The following is a 20,021-nucleotide window of genomic DNA, read 5'->3' on the forward strand; positions in this document are numbered from 1 at the left end:
GGCTACCTTGCTCTGTGTATACGCTAAAGATATTCTGGTGGTTTGACAGTGTGTTTGTGGAAAGATAGACAGACAGATATCTACATACATGGCGGATACATACGACTTTGTGGTTGTCGGAGGTGTGTTTCTCTGCCCTTTCGCTACATGGCCTTGCCTCTCCTTTCTCTGCTCTGCTCTGCTCTACTCGTTGCGCCACTTCCCAGCGTAGAAACCGCAGCCCAGACTCGCAGCCGCACACCCAACTAACCCGCCACAGCCGGGACCTCGGGCTGCTTGCTCGCGCACCACCTCTCCCACGCGCCGAGCAAGCCGTCGGTGCTGGTGCTGGAGGCCGGCGGACAACCGTCGGGCGACTTCCTCAACGCGCCCGCGCACCGTTACCACGCCGCGCTGTTCCGCCCCGACCTCGACCACGGCTACGTCTCGGAGCCTGAACGCGCGCTCGGCGGCCGCTCGATCGCGTACACGCGCGGCAAAGGACTCGGCGGGTCCTCGCTGCTGAATTTCGGCGTCTACCTCAAGGGCAGCGCGGCGGATTACGAGGCGTGGGCGGAGCGCGTGGGCGACGAGGCCTGGCGCTGGGAGACGGTCCGCAAAGACTATGCGGCCATGGAGACGTATGAGTTCGACGGCGCCGCGGCGTATCAGCACCTCTCGCGGCCGCGGCCGGGCGTGCATGGCGTGTCTGGGAAGGTCAAGGTCGGGCTGCCGCCGGTGCTGGAGAAGGGCGTGCTGGAGACGATGCAGGCGCTGGTGGGTGCGGGCGAGAAGGTCAACCTCGATCCCAACTCGGGAGACCCTGTGGGCATGAGCGTGTTTCCGTATAGCTACAGCAAGGACGGGCGGTCGACGAGTGCGACTGCGCATCTGCAGGATGCGGGGAGCCATCTGAAGGTCTGGACGGATGCGAGCGTGACCAGGTTTGTGTGGAGCGATGGCGGGGAGAGAGTGACGGGGGTGGAGGTGGCCGATGGGCGGAGAGGCATGTATGGATCGCTGCGGTCGCTTCCCCTCACTGACAAGTACCAGCCTACGCTTCCAAAGAGGTCATTCTCTGCGCCGGCGCAATTGACTCGCCGCGACTCCTCCTTGTCAACGGCATTGGTCCCAAGTCCGAGCTGGAGAGCGTTGGTGTGGCGGTCAAGAAAGACCTGCCCGGCGTGGGCAAGCACCTCCAGGATCACGTGCTGGCCTTCATGAGCGTGGAAGTCGACGGTGCCTTGAACGATCGATGGGCGTTTGAATCCAACGAGAAGCGCACGAGCGAGGCTGCGGCGCTGTGGGAAAAGGACAGGACAGGAGCGTTTGCGCTACAGCAGTCGTGCTTGTGGGGAGGCTTTCTCAAACACCCCGAGCTGACCTCGTTTCCCGAGTTCGCCGCGCTTCCGGCCGCGACACAGCGGTTCCTCGCAAAAGACGATGTGCCGACGTACGAGTTCATCAACAACTGCCTGGCCTGGCCGCCGGGTGTGCAGATCGAGGAGGGCAACAGCTACATGACGTGCGTTGCGTTCCTGATGAACCCCCAAAGCGAAGGGTCCGTCACGCTGCGCTCGTCTGATCCCAAGGAAAAGCCCGTCATCCAGCTCAACTTCCTCAGCCACGCCTACGACGCGCGCATCATGCGCGAGGCCGTGCGGTCGGTGTGGGCCAAGATCGCACACAACCAAGTGCTCAAGGCGTCCATCAAGCGGACGCTCTGCGGACCAGCCAGTCTGTCTGACGCCGACGTCGACGCTTTTGTGCGCGACAACGCGAGCACCGTGTGGCACGCGAACGGGTCCGTCATGATGGGGAGGCCGGGCGAGCAGGGCGCCTGTGTAGACAAGGACTACCGAGTGCTGGGCGTCGAGGGGCTACGGGTCGCCGACTTGAGCGTCTGCCCGCTCTCGACGAACAACCACACACAGCCCACGGCGTACCTGATTGGCTACAAGGCGGCGCAGAGACTGATTCAGGCATATGGGCTAGACGCAGCGAGACAGACGAAAGAAGGCGCGATTCTGGCCAGGATGTAGCTCACGATGGTGTGGCTCTGCAGCAGAAATCGAGGCAGAGGTGCGCAACAGCGAGTGATGATGAGCGATTAGTGTTATAACAATGATGAGCGATCAGTGTTATAACAATGACGGCCAAATTAGTGTTGATTAACAATGACGGCTGACTCGGTGGTGGTTGACAATGACGAGTGATTATTGTTAATTGACAATGACGAGCGATCAGTGTTGATTGACAATGACGCACAACACGGTTAGCCAGGTACAAGCGCTTGGTGCTGGCCAGGGATGTTGCAGGATGTTGCAGGATGTTGCAGGATGTTGCAGGATGGATGGACAGCGGGATGATGTGGTCGAAGTTCGAACGGTGGCGGCGTAGCGCCGGTTGCTGGGTACAACAGGAGCACGAGCCTTTTGTACACACGGTGACGCTGTGCAGAGCTGAGCTCACCGTCTGCACACCGAATGCCGAATGTCCAAATAGACTCCCACTTGCACCACCGTCCTCTGCACCGCTCCTGCTGCGATTGCTCGATCCATCGCGACCCAGTTCCCAGATTCTGATCCAGCGCACCTGGTTGGCCCAGTGGCAGACGCTCCCAACCTCCCCCAACCCCCCCAGCCCAAAGCGCGGCTCCCAGCCCCAACCAAATCTAAGTGCCCTCCTCCCTTGCTTTGTAGCACCTCGACCCTTCTCTCCACGTTCACCCACGAGCCTCCTTGTCCTGCTGCATTCCCGAGAACAACACTCGCTGACTCTGCCCGCACATTCCCTCTGTCGAAGCATCGAAGCCCTGCACGCTCGCTACGGCTCCGTGCAGATACGCTAAGACAGTAACCCCGCATCGCATTACCACTACAGCACTCCACCCTGGTCGACGACGACAACAATAACGACGACGACAATAACGACGACGACAACAACGACGACAACAATAACGACGACAACCACAATAATAACGACAACGACAATAAAAACAAAAAGAACCATATAAACGACAACCACAACAACCATCACGACGACGACGACAACAATAACGACAACAACAACAATAAAATCGACAACAACAACAACAACAACAACAACAACAACAACAACAACAACAACAACAACAACGACAATCGACACCTCGCCACCTCCATGGGCTTCCTCCGCAGTCTTGCGCTCGTGGCGCTCACCACGTCGACGGCCTGGGCAAAGCCGCATCCCGTGCATGACGAGGCGCTCATGCAACTGCACAATGCCACGCAGATGGACAGGCGCGCTGCCTGCGACGGCGTGAGCTGCGGCTGGGACGACTGGCTCTGCTGTCCCTCGGGCTCGTCGTGCATCACCGATGCGAGCAATCAGGCCCAGTGCGGCCCTGCTGGCGCCGCAGCAACCGGCGGCGGCTGGGTCTACTACACCACCACCTACGTCGAGACCGTCGGCGCCGTGACCAAGACCAGCGTGGGATCCTCGTACGCCGGCGGCTCCGGCGGGCCCACGGCGGCGGCGTGCGGCAGCAGCCAGAGCCCGTGTGGGAGCGTGTGCTGCGACTCGGGCCTGTACTGCAAGAATAGCGACTCGGGCACCTGCGCCGTCATCGCTGGTGGCTCCTCGGGCGGCATCCTCCCCACCGCCTCTGCCTCTGCCCCCGTCCGGCCCACGTCGTCGACGCTGGTCGTCATCACCTACACCGGCACCCCCACCGCCACGGTGCCCTTCCAGTCCCCCATCCCCACCGGCGCAAGCGGCGCCCTCACCGAGACCGAAGCCTCGTCTGGCCTCTCCGCCGGCGCCATCGCCGGCATCGTCATCGGCGTGATCCTCGGCATCCTGCTGCTCCTGCTGCTCTGCCTCTTCTGCTGCGCCCGCGCCCTCTTCGACACGCTGCTCGGCATCTTGGGCATCGGCGGCAAGAAGCGCACGCACACGCACGAAGAGACGACGTACATCGAAGACCACTACTCGGGCGGCGCCGCTGCAGCCGGCGGACGCTGGTACGGCCAAGGCGCCAGCCGGCCCATGAGCGAGAAGAAGCACGGCATCGGCAAGGGCCTGGGCGTCGCGGCCGCGTTGGGCGGGCTGGCCCTCGCGCTCGGACTGAAGCGGAAGCACGACCGCAAGGAGGACCAGAGCACCGTCATCTCCGGCTCCTCGTACTACTACTCCGACTACACATCCAGCAGTGCGTTTCCCCCTTCCCCTCCTTACGCTGCAGAGCACCTCGCTAACCATCCCCCAGGCAGCGCAAGCTCGTCAGACCGCCAAACACGGCAAACAAGGCATTCCAGCAGACGCTGACCTGCTTTCGACTCGGCTTCGCTGAACCTTGTACACAAACTCGTTTCTGTCCTTTTTTTTCTTTTAGACGCCCACGCGTCGCTGCTCTTCCACTCTGGGCGATGGGTTTCTGCGCAGCTGCCCACGGGCCTGCTTTGGCGTTTGGCGTGGGGGCCCTGTTTTACGAATTATGAGGAAATGCAATGAGAGGGCATGGATGGATGGGGTAATGACATGAGGATAATCACGACGATACTCGACATGATGAGATGCGTGAGATGCAAAATGTGACGGCATGGGATGGGATGAATGGGACGAGATGAATGGGATGGGATGAATGGGATGAGATGAATGGGATGAGATGAATGGGATGAGATGAATGGGATGAGATGGATGCGATGAGATGAATGGGATGAGATGAATGGGATGAGATGAATGGGATGAGATGAATGGGATGAGATGAATGGGATGAGATGGATGCGATGAGATAATGGAATGAGTAGATGTGTAGACCCGTGGCTATGCACACGAGACACCAATATGATAACGCACAGTCACGCACGCGCGCACGCCGTGTACAAACCAAACAATCTTACTCATCACGCTGAGTCGTGTCATTTACCATCGTACGGGCGTTGTACACGCCTCTGCGACTCAAGTTAAGATAGTCAGTCATTGCTCATGCTAACACCGTTGGCCAGCAGCGTTCAAGTCACATCGCTGAGGCAATGGATGCGCTTTCTCGTCACATCGCTGATGATATGGATACGCTTATTCGCACCCTGCAACGCCACACAAGAATCCAGTACCCAACGCCAGCTACCTAGCATCACGAAACCCCAGAACCACCCCCTCTCTGGCCCCGGTGTCTGCCATCCCCCACCATCCTTCCCTACCCTTTCCATCCCACGAACCAGGGCTCCCTCTACACTCCACACCTTTACATGAAACTGGCGTCCGAGTCTGCTATCCGCCTCGGTCTAATCGGTTCCCTCCCCTATCTCGACGCAGACACACAGCAATCGTTCTTCGATCTCGAGTTCCTCTGCTTCTTCCGCGGGAGCGTAAGCGCACCTGGGATAGGTACCGGTACAGCCGCACGATCCCTCCCCGCACGACGGCCGAGGAACATGGTGGATTCCAGTTCTCTGATGCTGGAATTCAGCGCCCTCGTTGATGCAGAATACCGGTAGCCTTTTTGTTTAGTGCACCTTTTTATGTAAGAGTGGAGGAGTTTACTCTTAATAGAACTTTCTTCTCTTGCTGATACGTACTGTTGTTTAAATCCTTTTAGGTATCTTATAAAGATGTGTAATATGTTTATTCTAGTTCTCTATTACATGCTGGGGTTTAGTGCCCTTGTTGTTGCAGATTAAACTTTGTTAATAGTGGACCTTTTTATTTAAGAGTAGAGGAGTTTACTCTTAATAGATATTCTTTCTCTTACGAATATATACTGCTGTTTTAATCCTTATAAGTATCTTATAGGGCTGTGTAATATATCAATTCTAGTTCTCTATCTTATGCTAGGATTTAGCGCCCTTATTAATGTAGAATAACTTTTATTAATAGTGCACTTCTTTATGTGGGAGTAAGAGATATTACTCTTAATAGAACTTCTTTCTCTTGCTGATACGTACTGCTATTCAAATCCTTATGAGTATCTCACAAGGCCGCACTCCGTTAGAATGGATCGGCTGCTAACACCCCTCTGTCCCGTGGTAAAAAACACCCTTCGTCAACGACCACGAGGAAAGTGGCGCTCGCGCATCTGGTAGAGCAAGAGGTGGAGACAATGCCGTACATCCTGATCAATTGGATTGTTCAAGAGCGCGGCAATGTGATCGGCGACTTGTATCAGACGCCTCGTCGGATGCTGTCTCTGTTGTGTTGTAGTTTGCGGTCCACACTTCGTCCTTGGCGCTCAGATCGGGGGGCTGCTGATGGACACGTTGACGTTCGGATGGGATGGAAACTTGCATTGCAACGCTGTTTTCGTTCATAAGTGGCCCGAACGTGGCAGCGGCGTGTGCGTTCCCCATGGCGTGGTGATTCCTGCGGATGTGATCTGGAAACATCTTTAGCAACTTTTTGTTGAGTCGCGGCTTGTACTTTTTTGCATCATATTTCTGCAACTTCTTTGCTTGCGCCTTGTCTTCCTGGTCGTTGACCGCTGCGACGCATCTCGTGCTTTTCGACTCCATGGCGAGATATCGACACGTTCTACTATAGCCCTCGAACGTCTCTCCACTTTTCTGTCGCTCTGCGGCCCACGCATCGAAACCTGCGCTGTCAAATTCTACGGACACAAACACTGGGCTCTCCACACCAGGACATGAGCACAACTCTCTCGCTACGCTCTCGGGCATGTCACTCTGGAGTATTTGCCGCCTTGGGTGCTCAGGCGCATGCATGGTAGTCCTGTAGCATGGCGCGCAAACAGCGGAGGGTTTCCAATGTGGTGTAATCTTCATGCGCACATCCAACGGAGCATTCGTAGCATTGCGCACGGAACACCTTGTCGCAGTCTTTGCATGTCCAAGATATGAATCGGACGTCCTTGGCCCTGTTCTGGTGCTGGGCCTGGTCACCAAAAACTGCCAGCTGAGGATCGCCGCATTGTGACGGGTATTGTGGAGTCCGTTACGCAACGATCTTACAGATGTCCAGGACTCCCAAAGTGGTGAGCAAAGCTCTCGCTATGCGATGCTCGGTGGGTTTATTTTGGTGTGCGCGTGCTCCATCCTCCCCATCAACGCTATCTGGTGCTTCACGTGCTAGACGGACATCGAAATCGTCGGACTCTGGCGATTGAGGGAAGGGCCACTAGTCTTGACGTGTGGAATTATGCGGATGGATAGTCGTTGTTATATAGATGTGTATGCTGTCTTACTCGTCCAGCTCGGGGATAAGACTCTTGATCAAGAGGACGGATCGTAGGCTGGAACTTAGGGGGACCAGTTCGAAGCGCACAGACAGCCAGTACATGCCCTCTGCATTATCGAGAAGTAGAGAAGAAGAAAGCCCAAGATAAGAGAAAACTCGTGGATATTGTTTCATCCTTTGCCTGAATCCCACTCGACAAATGGTAAGATGCGATCCCAGATGTGTTCATCGACCTAGCCAAGTGGGCCAGATAAGACTGATATCGAGCTTTAGCAGGCCGAGCGTGATGGTGACTGCAACACCAGGTATTTAAAGGTCTAAGGAAATAACTGGAATTAAAGCATAATCATCGGGCACGAAACCACGACCTCCCTACACCGCCTCACGTGTCTATCTGCACGCTACTGACCCCGCTTGTGGCTTACGACACCACACCCTAGAACAGCACCCCTCATAAATACCTCTCATGTCTCACTGTCTGCCCTGCGCACTAAGCATTCTTGTGACTCGCAGCTTTCGGGATCCTGTCAGACTTGTCTAGACCTAAGGGGCGGCTTGCACAGGCTTCAGCCTAGTCCCAGTCAGTTCAAGTCATCAGCAACTTAACACAGCTAGTGGAGAGATTCAGATTTCCTGGACCCTTTCAAACACACTGTTATATCTCCCATGAATTCTCTGAGCAAAGCGGAATGTGCCTTCCGCAAGTCTCACACCTCACGCACAGCAGCAGCAACAGGTATCCGCGGATCTGCTACTTCAGCAAACTCTTCTGGTACTACTGAGACGCGGGAGCAATGGGTGCCTGCATCTAGAAACACTGTTGAACTGATCGAAGGATGGGATTGGGTGTTGACAGCCATCGATCCAAGTTAGTAAAACCTTCGACGGTTATGTGTGCGACAAGAAGGCCGCCACGATCGATGTGTAGACAAACAAGTGAGAAGATACAAACCAACTACGCGACGAGACGATGGTAAAATCTTTGAGATATTGAAAATCATCTTTCGCAAAGCAAACTCTCTCCGCCCGATGACTTTATCACGTATGAACCTTAGGATTACCTTCATTCATATTCACCTGTTGATTGATGATACGGGGTTTATGATATTGACTCTTTACAGTGATAACGATACAAGGCATTTGCTCTTACTTTGTGCCCACGCTCCGAAAATAGTTTATGGTACAAGTCCAGGCACCGAGTCAGCTTTCTTGCGACAGCAATCAGTCCACCTGCTCTCGCAGCATGACTTCCTTACTTACTTCGCCGGTAGCATGAATCATCTGCACCTCTCGACTTTTTTTCGAGAAGGAGGGTGGTAGAACAGCCCTGGTAGCGATAAAAGGATCTTCAGCTATGGTTGGCTGGTGGGTGAACTTTACTTAGGGGATCGGACAGATCAATGAACCGAGCTAATCAGGTCCGATGAGAGGATAGTGGCACAGAAGAGTCTGAAGGGCGAGAAAAGCACACAGAGGCTTGTTGAGGGTGGCAGAGAGCATGGCGTCTGTCTTGACAGACGCCATCAACACACTAGCAGCTGAATGCGATCGCATTATTTTGACAGGACATTCGACAGGTGCCGGCGTCGCTGCACTCTTGTTCTTGCGTTATCTCAAACACGGTGCCTTTGCGAGTCAGTTGCCGGCCAAATTACAAGATGATGTTACAAATAGAGGGCTGACGAATCTCAGGTATAATCCTCTCATGCATAACCGCTCCACCGGTCGTGTCGAATCCTGTGACCACCCCTATTCCGCATCCCTCGGCCACGTTTCTTTCTGTCGTGAATGAAAATGATCCCGTGCCCCGCACAGATATGTCATACATCTCGTCTCTTGCCGACTTGTACGCCGGATACGCATCTGGCATCGCTACGCTCAGTGAGTGGAGTCCGCCGACTCCAGATTTGCACATACCAAAAGAGAGCACGATCGTATTGTTACAACCAACGCAGGAGAACGAAGAGATGCGTGCCAAGATGCACGAAATTGATATTGTGCAATACGAGAAACCCGTAGCGTTGGTTGCGGAGATGCATCGGATACAATGGTATGTGGAGCAATCAGAGACATTAAATCAGGAGGATTATTCTACACACACATGTTCAGCCACATTCTAGACTTGACTTATTTTGTATGGTATTACACCTCAGACATGGTTGCTTTAGCTTTGGACCTTTGAACTCTTTGTCACATCGATGTGCTTAATGCGGACTCCGTGCTGCCAACAGAAGCATGTTACCTACAAAAGCATGGTAACGTAGTGCGTAAGACGGCACGAATCAAACAACGCTTCTGCAGTGTGAGAGTATGGATATTTCTCTTGAGATGGTAGCCCATCTCTTAGTCTAGATCGTCGCAAACGATACTCGTGTTTTGTGGTTGCGTGGAAACCAACTTTTGAAGTTATGTCTCAAGCTCTTCTGCACGGATTTGGAGGCAGTTTCTTCACTTTCGATAGTGTAGTGAAATGTGCGGCACCTACAACGCCAATTCGTAAATATGAGGCAGCCCATCAGCTGCCTTGAGGCGCCAAGTTGGGAAGCAATCTTGGCTGAGAGGCAGCTGTATGCGACTCAAAAGAACGCGCAGCCTCGGAATCTCCTTGGTACGGTTAAAGGGTGGTGGGGGGTAAGTATCGCATAGTGAACAAGCTTCAATCTTTAATTAGATCCCTAGATGTACGTGGATATGGTACTGCCTTCTAAATGTTCTGCAGTTTCTAGTTGAAAAGCCCATCCCATGGTCAGAATAGCATTCTTCTTTGCTCCAATCGACTTCCCTTTACCAAGCGAACAGTACGAAGAACTAAGTACATGCCGACAAAATCTTCTTTCAGGTCTGCCAGGACTTTATTGAGTCCAGGTTTCGCGATGGCGATGTACTCCTAATCCCGAACTCAACGACAGACCTTTGCACACTCAATGGCTCCTGAATATGGCTGGATGCGGACGGAAACTTTTTAACCTCTCTTGGGTGCTATACATGGAGGTGCTGCTCCAAAAAACTGCGAGGATAAACTTGGTACAGTCGCGCGTCAAAAGTTACCATGTCCGTGCGCGTGATGCACGGATTCGCGTGATGCACGCCAGCACCAAATCACACCAAAACAGGGTGAGGCTATTAAGCCACCTACAACAGCTATTATTACAAGAAACTAAGGTGTTATAGTAATTAATTGCTTATAAAAAAGATGTACTATTTGAATTTTGCTAGTAGTCTAACGTTGTAGCTATGTGTTGTGGTTTTAGGTAGAGGAGATAGGGGCTGCGCCGCAGGACTACTAACGTACTCCACGGTCGAGCGGATCACACGATCGAGCGGATCACTCAAAACCCCACCAAAATTGTCCAAAACTACAACCCTTTATTTCAACAACCACGCAATAAAATCTTCTTAAAATTTCAGAATAGTATTGCATAGTTATTGGTAAGTACATATCTAGATTTCAGCTTTATAGCTATAATAGTTATAGAAATAGCCTGCAAATAGTGCTAAACACCCCTGTAAAACAGTAATCGCTCAATAACGTCTGTGTTATAGATTCTAGCACTCTAAGACTTTTAAATACTCTTATTTATATTAGTGCAGCCCTGTCCTGAAAATTTTAGAAGATTTTATTGCGTGGTTGTTGAGATAAAGGGTTGTGGTTTTAGGCAATTTTGGTGGGGTTTTGAGTGATCCGCTCGATCGTGTGATCCGCTCGACCGTGGAGTACGTTATTACTAACATTACTATTTTAACTATGTTTTTAACACTTTTTTAGCTAGGTTGCTTATAAAGCTTTTTTCTTCTTTTTTTAGGACAGTTGTATAGCTTTTACAGTGTTATGCTCTTATTATTAATATTACTTTTTAGCCTGCTGTTTAGCTTTTTAGATTGCTGCCTTATCCTTCTTCTTCTCTTACACCTCCTTAGCCACCTCTCTTGCTACACACTTCTCCTCCTTCTCCTTCTCCTTAATAAGCTTCTTAGCGGCTGCTACTTCCTTATTAGTCGCTTTTCTAAGCCTCTCCTCTCTCTCCTCTTGTTGTTTTATCCTTTTACAGAAGCGTGCTTCTCTTACTTTTAAAAGAGACTAAAATACAGCACTACTATAGTATTCCTCCTGTTGTTATAAATCTAAGGTTTTGTTCTTCTTCTTATACTTCTTCTATATCTTTAATGTCTTTTTAAGGCTATCTACCTTATATTAGAAGAGTAAGGCTTTAACTAAAATATAGTAGATTAATTATCCTATCTTTTTAGCGTTACTGCTGCCCTAATCTTTAGCAACACGCCGCAACAACAACTCTATTTTAAGCTAATCTTTGTTACTATAAACAGAGGATAAGCTCTTATCTAAATCTAAGGTTTCTAGTATTTTAACAAAGTAGTAGAGGATAATGTTAGGTTTAAGTAGTTCTATACCTGTTGTTTTAAAGGACTTAAGTATTAGCTTTTCTATAAAGCTACTTACCTACGCCTACTAGAATAGTTAAAAGAAGTCTACTCTTGTAATTAATAACTTGTTTTAAGACTTATAGATCTATATTGTAAGTGCTTTTAAGTATACTATTAATAGAGGTTTAAACAGCACTACATTAAGTAGTTAAAGCGTCTAAGTTAAGTAAGGAGGTAACACAGCTAGGAGTATCCTGTTGTTGTTATAATAGTTAATAAAATCTATTGTAACGTGTGATCTATAGCTATCTAAGATTAATAGCCGCTATTAGCTTTGTGCCTTGTCCTTAGTGTAGCAATTAAACACCTATTTAAGCCAGGCAAGGCCTATATCCCCATTTAACCACCCTAAGGCAGATAATGTAACTATTACAAAGTGTACCCCTGGTTTAATTTTAGCTACCTAGCCTAATTTAATAGTGTTTTTAGAGGACTTGTAGATAAGGCCTAGTAGCACTACTAATCTATTAGTATATACACATGCTATAAGCGTCTACTAATCCTAATTACTATCTTAGATAGATAATTTAACCTTTCCCTTTATCTACATACGCTTACTAAAGAGGTATTTTATTCTACCTGTAACCCTAATTATAAAGCCCTTCTTATCTATATTGTATGTGTAGCAACTCTTAATAGAGTATTTAGAGATTTTGTGCTGCAGCAGTTTAAAATAGAGCTTGTATTTATTGTAGGAATCTGCGTTATAACGTTAGTAATCTATCCTAGTTAAGTAATGTAAGATAAGATAGATAGAGTACTTGTTAATAAAGCGCGTAACCTAGCTCTCAGAGACTAGATTTTAGGCTATTAGTAACGCAAAATTCTGGATTATCTCTTATATAGGTAGTAAGTAATAGGTAGTAAGCAATTCTATGTACTTTATAAGCTCTATCTCCTGTTATAGCGTTAACTGTTGCTAGTTAATATTCTTATTAATAGGAGCTGCGCAAATAGCTTAGTGCCTTTGTAATAACGTAGATCTTATAATACTGTGTTTTTTTGCAACTGCTATATATGTAAATTGTTTGCCTGGCTTTAGAGCATCTATCTCTGCAAGGGCAGCCTCTATTGACATTGTAGCGTTAAGTTATGGTATTAAGGAGATTGGTGTATTTTGGTGATTGTGTGCATCACGCGAATCCGTGCATTACGCGCACGGACATGGTAGTTCCGCGCTAGCGTCCCTCCGACGCGTCAACCTAGCCACCCATACTTTTTAACCACCTACAACTTCACTACTACTACTCTGTTTCCCTTACATTCTTAACTATTAGATGTAGAAACGCTGTTGCTTAAATTCTATAGAGCAGGATTAGGTAATTAGGTAGCTACACGCAGGTGCAGGTACCTATAAAGTTACTAGTTACTTTAGCTATTATAAGCGTACTATCTAAAATCTTTACAAACGTTTTAACACTATAGGAACTATACGTAATAGACCTTGCTTAGGCAGACCTAAGATACTATCTAATACGCAGAAGAAGCTTCTACACCACACAACACAAAAGAATCCCTAGATTACCTACTCTAAGCTGGCTAAAGTTGCCTAGATTATTCTACCTAACAATACTACTACCTATAAGCTAAGTAAGTTAACTATCTATTATACACTTAAGTAATACTATATAACCTGTTAGAGGAGTAAAAAGAGGCCTAAACTTACTTATAGACATGCTCTCTAGCGTCTTTAGTTTACTTAAAAGTATTAGACGTTTAATTAGCGTTAGCATATAGTTAAGTTTAGTAATAAGTGCTCTATTTAGAAGGGCTCTAGCTATAAACAGTAGTAGGTGTTTTGCTATAATAATAAGAGATAGAAGCTAAGGATAATTACTAGGATCTCTACTAGTTATTTACCTGCTTAGATAGTGTAGGGAGCTATATAGCTAGATGCATAGGGTAGACTACAGCAGAGTCTACTTATTATTATAGAGAGGGATCCTAATACTCTATATAGTAGCTATAGCAGCTAAAGTTACATTAAAACACTTAAGTAAGGTCTCTTACCTTACTATTATAAGTCTTAGTTTTTTATGTAGGAAAACGCGCGTATACACACCTCTTACGCTATACAGACGTTTATAGCAGATTACAACATTACAACTCTCCTATAGCTAGCTTACTTACCTAATCTTAACCTAATTAAACACCTCTAGTGGCGCCTTAAACAGATAATATATAAGCTCTACCTACAGTTTAATAACTATAGTAGGGCAGAAGAGTATTAGGATAAGTTTTGTAAGGCGTTAAAGGAGTGCTAGCGTTGTATCCTAAACTTACTTATTAAGAAATTTATTAGTAGTATGCTAGCACGCCTAAGTGCCTACAGGAAGGTAAAAGGCTAGCAAACAAAATACTAGTATAGAACAGTACAACCTTAAAATTTAGAGCGTTTTAACTATGTGTAGCTATCTTAATTGCCTTACAAAGTGGGGTGGTGGGCGTGGTGATGATGCGGGGATTCGCTTAGTGGAACTAACTTTTGACGTAGTACTGTATCAGAATCACCCGCGTGGTAGTCCCATTCGCCTCATTTTCCCGGGAACTCCAGCACACCTGGGCTGGAGAACGAAACATTTTGCCGCGCGTTGGCTTCAATCGTCGAGTTACTACGATGAGTCTGTGCACAAAAGTCTTTAGTGCTTTCAAGGAAGGGGTTGAGGTGACTGGTTTAGTGCAACTGTGGATTCTCGATGCCGCTGTACGACTAAGATCGTGTTCCAGATTGTATCTAAGGCGAGACATCCGTAGTGTCAAGTTACTTGCATTCATACTCTTTATGCTGATACTATTATGTAACCTCGTTGTCTACATTGAGCTTCAGTAGCTGTCTGTAAGGGTGAGTGCGAAACCCTGGCTCTGGCCCACCTAGCTAGAATAACAAAACATATTCCAGTGATCTCTCAGATAGTCATCGCACGGCCATGATAGTTCCTATTGCCATACTGGGTCATAGGAGGACGCTTCCAGATGCCGGCTAACTCTCAGGGCCCAACAATAATTTTTGGTGATGCTGGCTGTATGGTTCTACAGGAGTAAGCAATGCCAATTTAGCATGAGCATTACGTATTGTTCATTCATCTGTTCAGCGACTCTTTATTATTCTTTTGTACTTTGTGTGAACCCTTCTCAGCTTATGATGCCCAAAAGTTGCTCAGACATGGTCTTCTGGCAGTTATAGGAGGATCGTATGCTGGTGGAATTAAACTTAGAGGTCACGCCTCTCTGCCCCTCTATCATGGGGTATAGCGGCTCGTTCGCAATCTATTCACCTACTTCCATTGCCGCAGGTCTCGAGCCTTCGTAAAATTTGATCGAGCTGATTAAGCTTGGAGTTCAAGACAGAGACTCATGACGTCTGTCCGCAGTCAATTCTTTAGATGTTGACGTGACGTATCTTTGCGTCTCTGAATTCCATGACATTTCGAACACGTGGAATGTTTCTTACACATTCTCGAATTTATGACTTCTTCTCATGTTTCTGCTACTACTGAACTAGATACATTTTGCCTATTCATACCGTGCAGTCAACGTCTGGTTTATTCTACCCGTTCCATACAACTCGGTTATCGTCTTTGTATTATGCTTCATCAGCTATCAATACACGAACTGTCCTCCTTTTTCTCCTCCTCTACCTCTACCTCCTTCTCCAGCGTCTGTTCACCCGCCTCAACACTTCACAATGCCAATATCTGCCTGTTGCGTTATCTTGCCTCACGCAGCCATGCTATCCGCCAACTCTGCTACTCGTGTCTCGGTGAGGTAGAAGTCTATGTCCGCACCATAGCCAAGAGCGGTGGGCGTGGTCTAAAGCTATCCATGAAGCACCTGAATCTAAGGACTAAGGACGGCCAGCTGGGAATCGATGTGAAAGTCGAGGAGCTGGTCATGAACCATGGTGTTGAGCTTGTGGCGCTGGAGACCGAAGAGTTCGATGCAGCATTCGGTGGTAAACAGAGTGCTTATAAGGAATCGGCGAGGGAGACAGCGGACTATATTGAGTTGAGTAAGCTATCCAGCTTTGCCCATTGTAGTTGCAGTGTTGTAGCGATGTAGCTTGTCTGACTCTCTTATCAACTAGATTGGAAGGTACTCCGCGCGGCTACTCGACTTTGTCTCCTTCCTGCAACAGGAGATTACACGTTTTGCACCTATTCATATCATCTCAAACGATGGCTTATTCATGATGGCCACTTCGGCCCTGGTCATGTCAATTCTGGATGTGTGCCGCGTTGGAATTGTACACACAGCCAAGCAGCTCCCTTTTGGCCAATTTGCTGGTCGTATGCCTGGCCACACGCAAGCTCACCAAGGGAAATTGATCTCCTCCGACAGCTCAAATGCATCTGGAGTGTCTCTAACACCATTAAAGAGTACGCGCTCGAGCACGGGCAGCTACAGACCAGTTTCTTCATGCATCATCCCTGGACTTACCTCGAGGAACAGGAGCATAAAATGCCGATTCATCTTCACAATTGGGACAAAGAGTATATCGGTATGATCAACCCTTGCATGGTGAAGGGCGCGAGAATTATTATCGACCCTGCTGAGTCGTTTCCGCAGCACGAATTCCTGATGTATAAAAGTTAGGGTTCCGACGACGAGATTGGCAAGCAGATGAAAGAGCTGCAGAACATAATGTAAGTCTCGCCTCGTAGCCCAAACCTCGAACTGTGGACTTTGTTAATCATTAGCATCATTCGCCCGACATGCACCGACATGGAAGAGGCCTGGTGCGATATAAAAGTGCTCATTGGTCCCTCCCTCTGGCTCAAGGTTTGGGGGACAGTGGTGATTGAAATCCACCTCCGCGACATTCCGGTCATTTCATCAAACTCAGGCGTGCTACCTGAGGCCATGCTTGGATCAGATCATATCGTTCCCGTGAATTCGCTCAAAGGGAAGTATGATGAAATCGGAGCGTACGTCGTACCTAAGCAACATATTAATTGCCTAAGGCCATGGGTAATGGCGGTCAATGAGCTGATGAAAAACAAAACCAAGTACGAGGAAGTTTCAAAAGGAGTGCGTAACACAACAAAACAATGTTTAGATGAGGCACACAAGATGGTGGATATAACAATAGATTCAGGCAAGCATGGTGATTGATCTGCACATGTGGAGCCGGTGTCGTGGTTCTCCCTTGCAATCTTACAATCATGCATGACATCCCCCCCCCGCAGAAGCTGCGCAGGTAACATCGCATGGCCAAAGTTTCCCAGACTAAGCTTACCTCCGAAACATCGCATGGCCAAAGTTTCCCAGACTAAGCTTACCTCCGAAACATCGCACGATGTTCGAAATGTGTTGTGCGAGATTATTATCCGAGTTTGTATCAAACTGACGTCATAGCTTGTTCAGCCTCAGAATGATTTTACACAATATCGCATTCGCCTGTTTGTGACGTCAGTTCCAGGCAACTGAATCTGTTGTAAGGTTACCACAGGATAGAAATGCGTGTTGAACGTAACACCCAATATGATTCGTTCAATTTCCGATCACTACCTTTGAAACCTCTACCCAGAGTGGCTGATATCTTTACATATCACCTCTCCAACCCCGTCTCGCCTTCTCCACAAAGGACCAACGCCATTCATTTCGAAGAGTGTTACGAGCTCGCAGAGATCAACGATCAAATCACCGCAACACTAGCAAAGCTATTGAACACGAATGTGTGCGGTCGGATGGTCAACAATGCATCTGGGTACAAGAACAACTTATGGAGGCTGAACACTGCTGTAATCCTCATATCAATCATCGCGACAGGAATTGATAACAAGGGTCCCAAGTCTCTGGTCCTGTTTCTTAAGGCTCTTGGGTACTAGGAATGCATCCTCACTCTTGTCTCAGATTTTCGCGGATGCAGTTGAGTGCAGCGCTGATATATTCGCGGCGCTAGGGTTCTCTCAAGGCAGGTGACTAAGTTTGGAAGGGCACCGGTCATACAGGGCATTGTATATAGCTTGTGTATACACACTGAGCTAGATTGAAGTCGGTTTTATAGTTCACTTGTAGACGAACAGAATCAATTGCGTCTCGAAGAAAGTCTTGCAGTAGCTTATCGCGATATCGCTCCATACTGACTCACGACGCCTTCAGCGCCTTCAACGATTGGGAGAAGAATGGAGCATCAGAGCTGTGTCATTGTCGTACGCTCCACACAGTACAAGACTGGCACGCGCTAAGTCGACCCTCGGCGTTCTGGAGCTTCGGTAGCAATCGAATGGTGTGAGCCTGTCAGCAGGCTTTATATCTTGCCAACAGTTTCCTTGCACGTTTGATCGCTTACTCCGAGGTAAAAGCTTCTCCACGGCTATTCTAGTATAACGGTGGCTTGGTTACTATTACTGTCGGTGTGCCAAAGTGTGATGCGGAATCAGCACAGAACTGCTTGCAATATCGTCACACGTACTCTCGGTCGAAGCTGACGACCCATTGATGCATTTACAGTTGCTTCAGAATCGGTTGCTTGTTTCCGTCGAGACCAGTATCTGCTTTCGGATAGGCTGTAATTAGGATTGACATGATTCCAGGCAATGGAAGAACCAGTTGAGGTCCGATTTGCAGACGGCCGTACGCGTGTGTCAACTATTCCCCCCTCTCAGAACCTACCAAAACATAAGTTTGATGCATACTACCACAGAACCCATACCCGACGTTTTAGCAAAGCTCTCACCATCGCGATGGGGTGATGTGACAAAAGAATTCCTGTTTTCTGTTGGCGGTCTCTTTATTAGTGGGGAGCTCAGATTGCTCACAGGTACTGCATTTGCATCGCGAGCGATGAAGAAGGATCCGGGAAGCAGGAAGAGGATCGAGAAGGCTTTAAAAAACTAAAGATCGATGTCTACAAGCGCAGCATCTTGGCGTTGGAGGGAAAGAGGGGATTAGGGGAATTCTTCAATAGTGCAGTGTGAAATTGTTAAAACCAATTTAATGGCTTTTGAAGTTGCAGAACTGGCTTTGTGTACTGAATGCGCTACGTCGTCAATACATGCAACTACGGTAGATATACATATTTCCCAGTACTACAACTTGATATCTTGATCCTTTGAAAGTATGCAGACAGTTGCAAAGCCTATACGCTAGTAATGTAGAAGCGATGTGTAAAAAGCTCCATTGCTTGTAAGTGGGTGTAATCGGGTACAAAGATGAGCATTGAGATGTTGACTCAGGCGTAGAGGATTTTCCGTAAACTTCCCCGAGGCCCCGCGCTCCGCTACACTCTGGAGGCTGACAGGTGCGGTACAAACCCGCAGCAATGGTAGTGGCACCTTGGTACGACGGTAAGGCGTCTGACTGGATGACTAGCTTAGCGCAGCGGAGCTGCGAAAGTCTTTCTCGTAACCGGCCTCGCCATGCCCTGAACGCCGTTGCTTCGGTACCAAAGTATTGACGGAAATCCAAACGCTATGAACGCCTCTAAGCAGCGATGACGTTATCCGTATGTGCTGTGAAGGCCTTATCACTTCCAAAGACCCAAAAGAACTGCGGTACGGCATCACGGGACAGTCACTCTGGTCCCTTCCACGGCACAGAGTAGACTACATGGTTGGAGCGGAGATGTTGGGCCGACACTTCGACCTTCCAAGGCGGCTGGGTACCAATAGCGAAGGTCCAGCGTTGGCATCGAGCCTTGTAATTTGCAGGGATGGAATTTTCCTCAACTGGCATGCCGATGCGCCACGACACATCTGATCTCGGTACGAAAATTTTGAGCGAGCGCTCGTGCGTAGCGTAGTGGGATGGCAGGACTGTGGTTCGCCAGTGTAGCTTGACATTGTGTTCGGGGAAAGCCGAATTGATCTATCCGCAAATTTCTTCTCCGAAGAACAAGTGGTACGTATCTGTTCTCCAGGATTGAGTATGGGTCTTCAGTGGTCGTTCTAGGTGCAGCAAATGCAGTCGCAAAGCTCAGCGTATTGAACTGGAACACCCAATGGGTTCAGTGGCTTGAAGAAGTACGGTCATGCTCATCGGATCCTTGTCATCTCACTTACTAAGTACATTTTACGATTCCTTCGAGGAGACGCCCAGTATCGCGTCTCCGCACAGTCTATATCAGCCGTCACCCCAGCCTACTCGTAGCATGGCATCTTACTTTCACCAGGATTTCCCCGTAATATTTGCACAATTCTTTACTTCTTTTATCGAAGTTCATGTCTTCTGACTATAGACCCTGGACTATACAAAATCTTGAACATCCTACAGCGTACGAGTCCGGTCTTCTGCAATCTACATCAGCAATCGCTACAAGCATCTACTCTTGAGTAGTACCTTATATAGCAGCTTGAACTGGTCACGATGGATATGTGTGATCCGCAACAACGTAGATGCGCGGAAAGCACATTCTTCGGTGGCAATAACATACACCATTATGAGAGCTGGTCTATTTTTGATGGCGGTCCGGAGCAGGCTCTCCG

At 48.6% G+C, this 20,021-nt stretch overlaps 4 protein-coding genes across 4 annotated transcripts, besides 15 other annotated features; 3 read left to right on the forward strand and 1 right to left on the reverse strand.

Annotated features, from left to right (window-relative positions):
• Positions 1-88: 88 nt before the first annotated feature.
• On the forward strand, positions 89-2,021 carry EKO05_0008918 (Choline dehydrogenase; the record flags this gene model as incomplete). The annotated part of the gene is made up of 3 exons (XM_038941920.1): positions 89-122; positions 260-856; positions 1,033-2,021. The coding sequence occupies 3 exons, from the start codon at positions 89-91 to the stop codon at positions 2,019-2,021; spliced, it is 1,620 nt and encodes a 539-aa protein (XP_038795538.1).
• Positions 158-189: a tandem repeat.
• A 157-nt stretch (positions 2,022-2,178) lies between the features above and the next one.
• Positions 2,179-2,243: a tandem repeat.
• A 43-nt stretch (positions 2,244-2,286) lies between these two features.
• Positions 2,287-2,331: a tandem repeat.
• EKO05_0008919 (uncharacterized protein) lies at positions 2,309-2,830 on the forward strand (the record flags this gene model as incomplete). The annotated part of the gene is made up of 1 exon (XM_059637418.1): positions 2,309-2,830. The coding sequence occupies one exon, from the start codon at positions 2,309-2,311 to the stop codon at positions 2,828-2,830; it is 522 nt and encodes a 173-aa protein (XP_059493401.1).
• A 48-nt stretch (positions 2,831-2,878) lies between these two features.
• Positions 2,879-3,012: a tandem repeat.
• Positions 3,013-3,028: a tandem repeat.
• Positions 3,029-3,122: a tandem repeat.
• A 19-nt stretch (positions 3,123-3,141) lies between these two features.
• On the forward strand, positions 3,142-4,287 carry EKO05_0008920 (uncharacterized protein; the record flags this gene model as incomplete). The annotated part of the gene is made up of 2 exons (XM_059637419.1): positions 3,142-4,171; positions 4,229-4,287. The coding sequence occupies 2 exons, from the start codon at positions 3,142-3,144 to the stop codon at positions 4,285-4,287; spliced, it is 1,089 nt and encodes a 362-aa protein (XP_059493402.1).
• Positions 3,465-3,510: a tandem repeat.
• Positions 3,820-3,852: a tandem repeat.
• Positions 4,288-4,812: 525 nt separating the features above from the next.
• Positions 4,813-4,838: a tandem repeat.
• A 1,239-nt stretch (positions 4,839-6,077) lies between these two features.
• Positions 6,078-6,740, reverse strand: EKO05_0008921 (uncharacterized protein; the record flags this gene model as incomplete). The annotated part of the gene is made up of 1 exon (XM_038946661.2): positions 6,078-6,740. One exon carries the CDS (start codon positions 6,738-6,740, stop codon positions 6,078-6,080), a length of 663 nt encoding a protein of 220 aa, XP_038795541.2.
• Positions 6,741-10,198: 3,458 nt separating this feature from the next.
• Positions 10,199-10,438: a mobile genetic element.
• Positions 10,432-10,874: a dispersed repeat.
• Positions 10,864-12,765: a mobile genetic element.
• Positions 11,283-11,307: a tandem repeat.
• Positions 12,766-14,089: a mobile genetic element.
• A 357-nt stretch (positions 14,090-14,446) lies between these two features.
• Positions 14,447-14,573: a dispersed repeat.
• The last annotated feature ends 5,448 nt before the right edge of the window (positions 14,574-20,021 follow it).

This window comes from Ascochyta rabiei, chromosome 16 (assembly GCF_004011695.2).
Source record: "Ascochyta rabiei chromosome 16, complete sequence".
In the NCBI taxonomy this organism is placed as follows: domain Eukaryota; kingdom Fungi; phylum Ascomycota; class Dothideomycetes; order Pleosporales; family Didymellaceae; genus Ascochyta; species Ascochyta rabiei.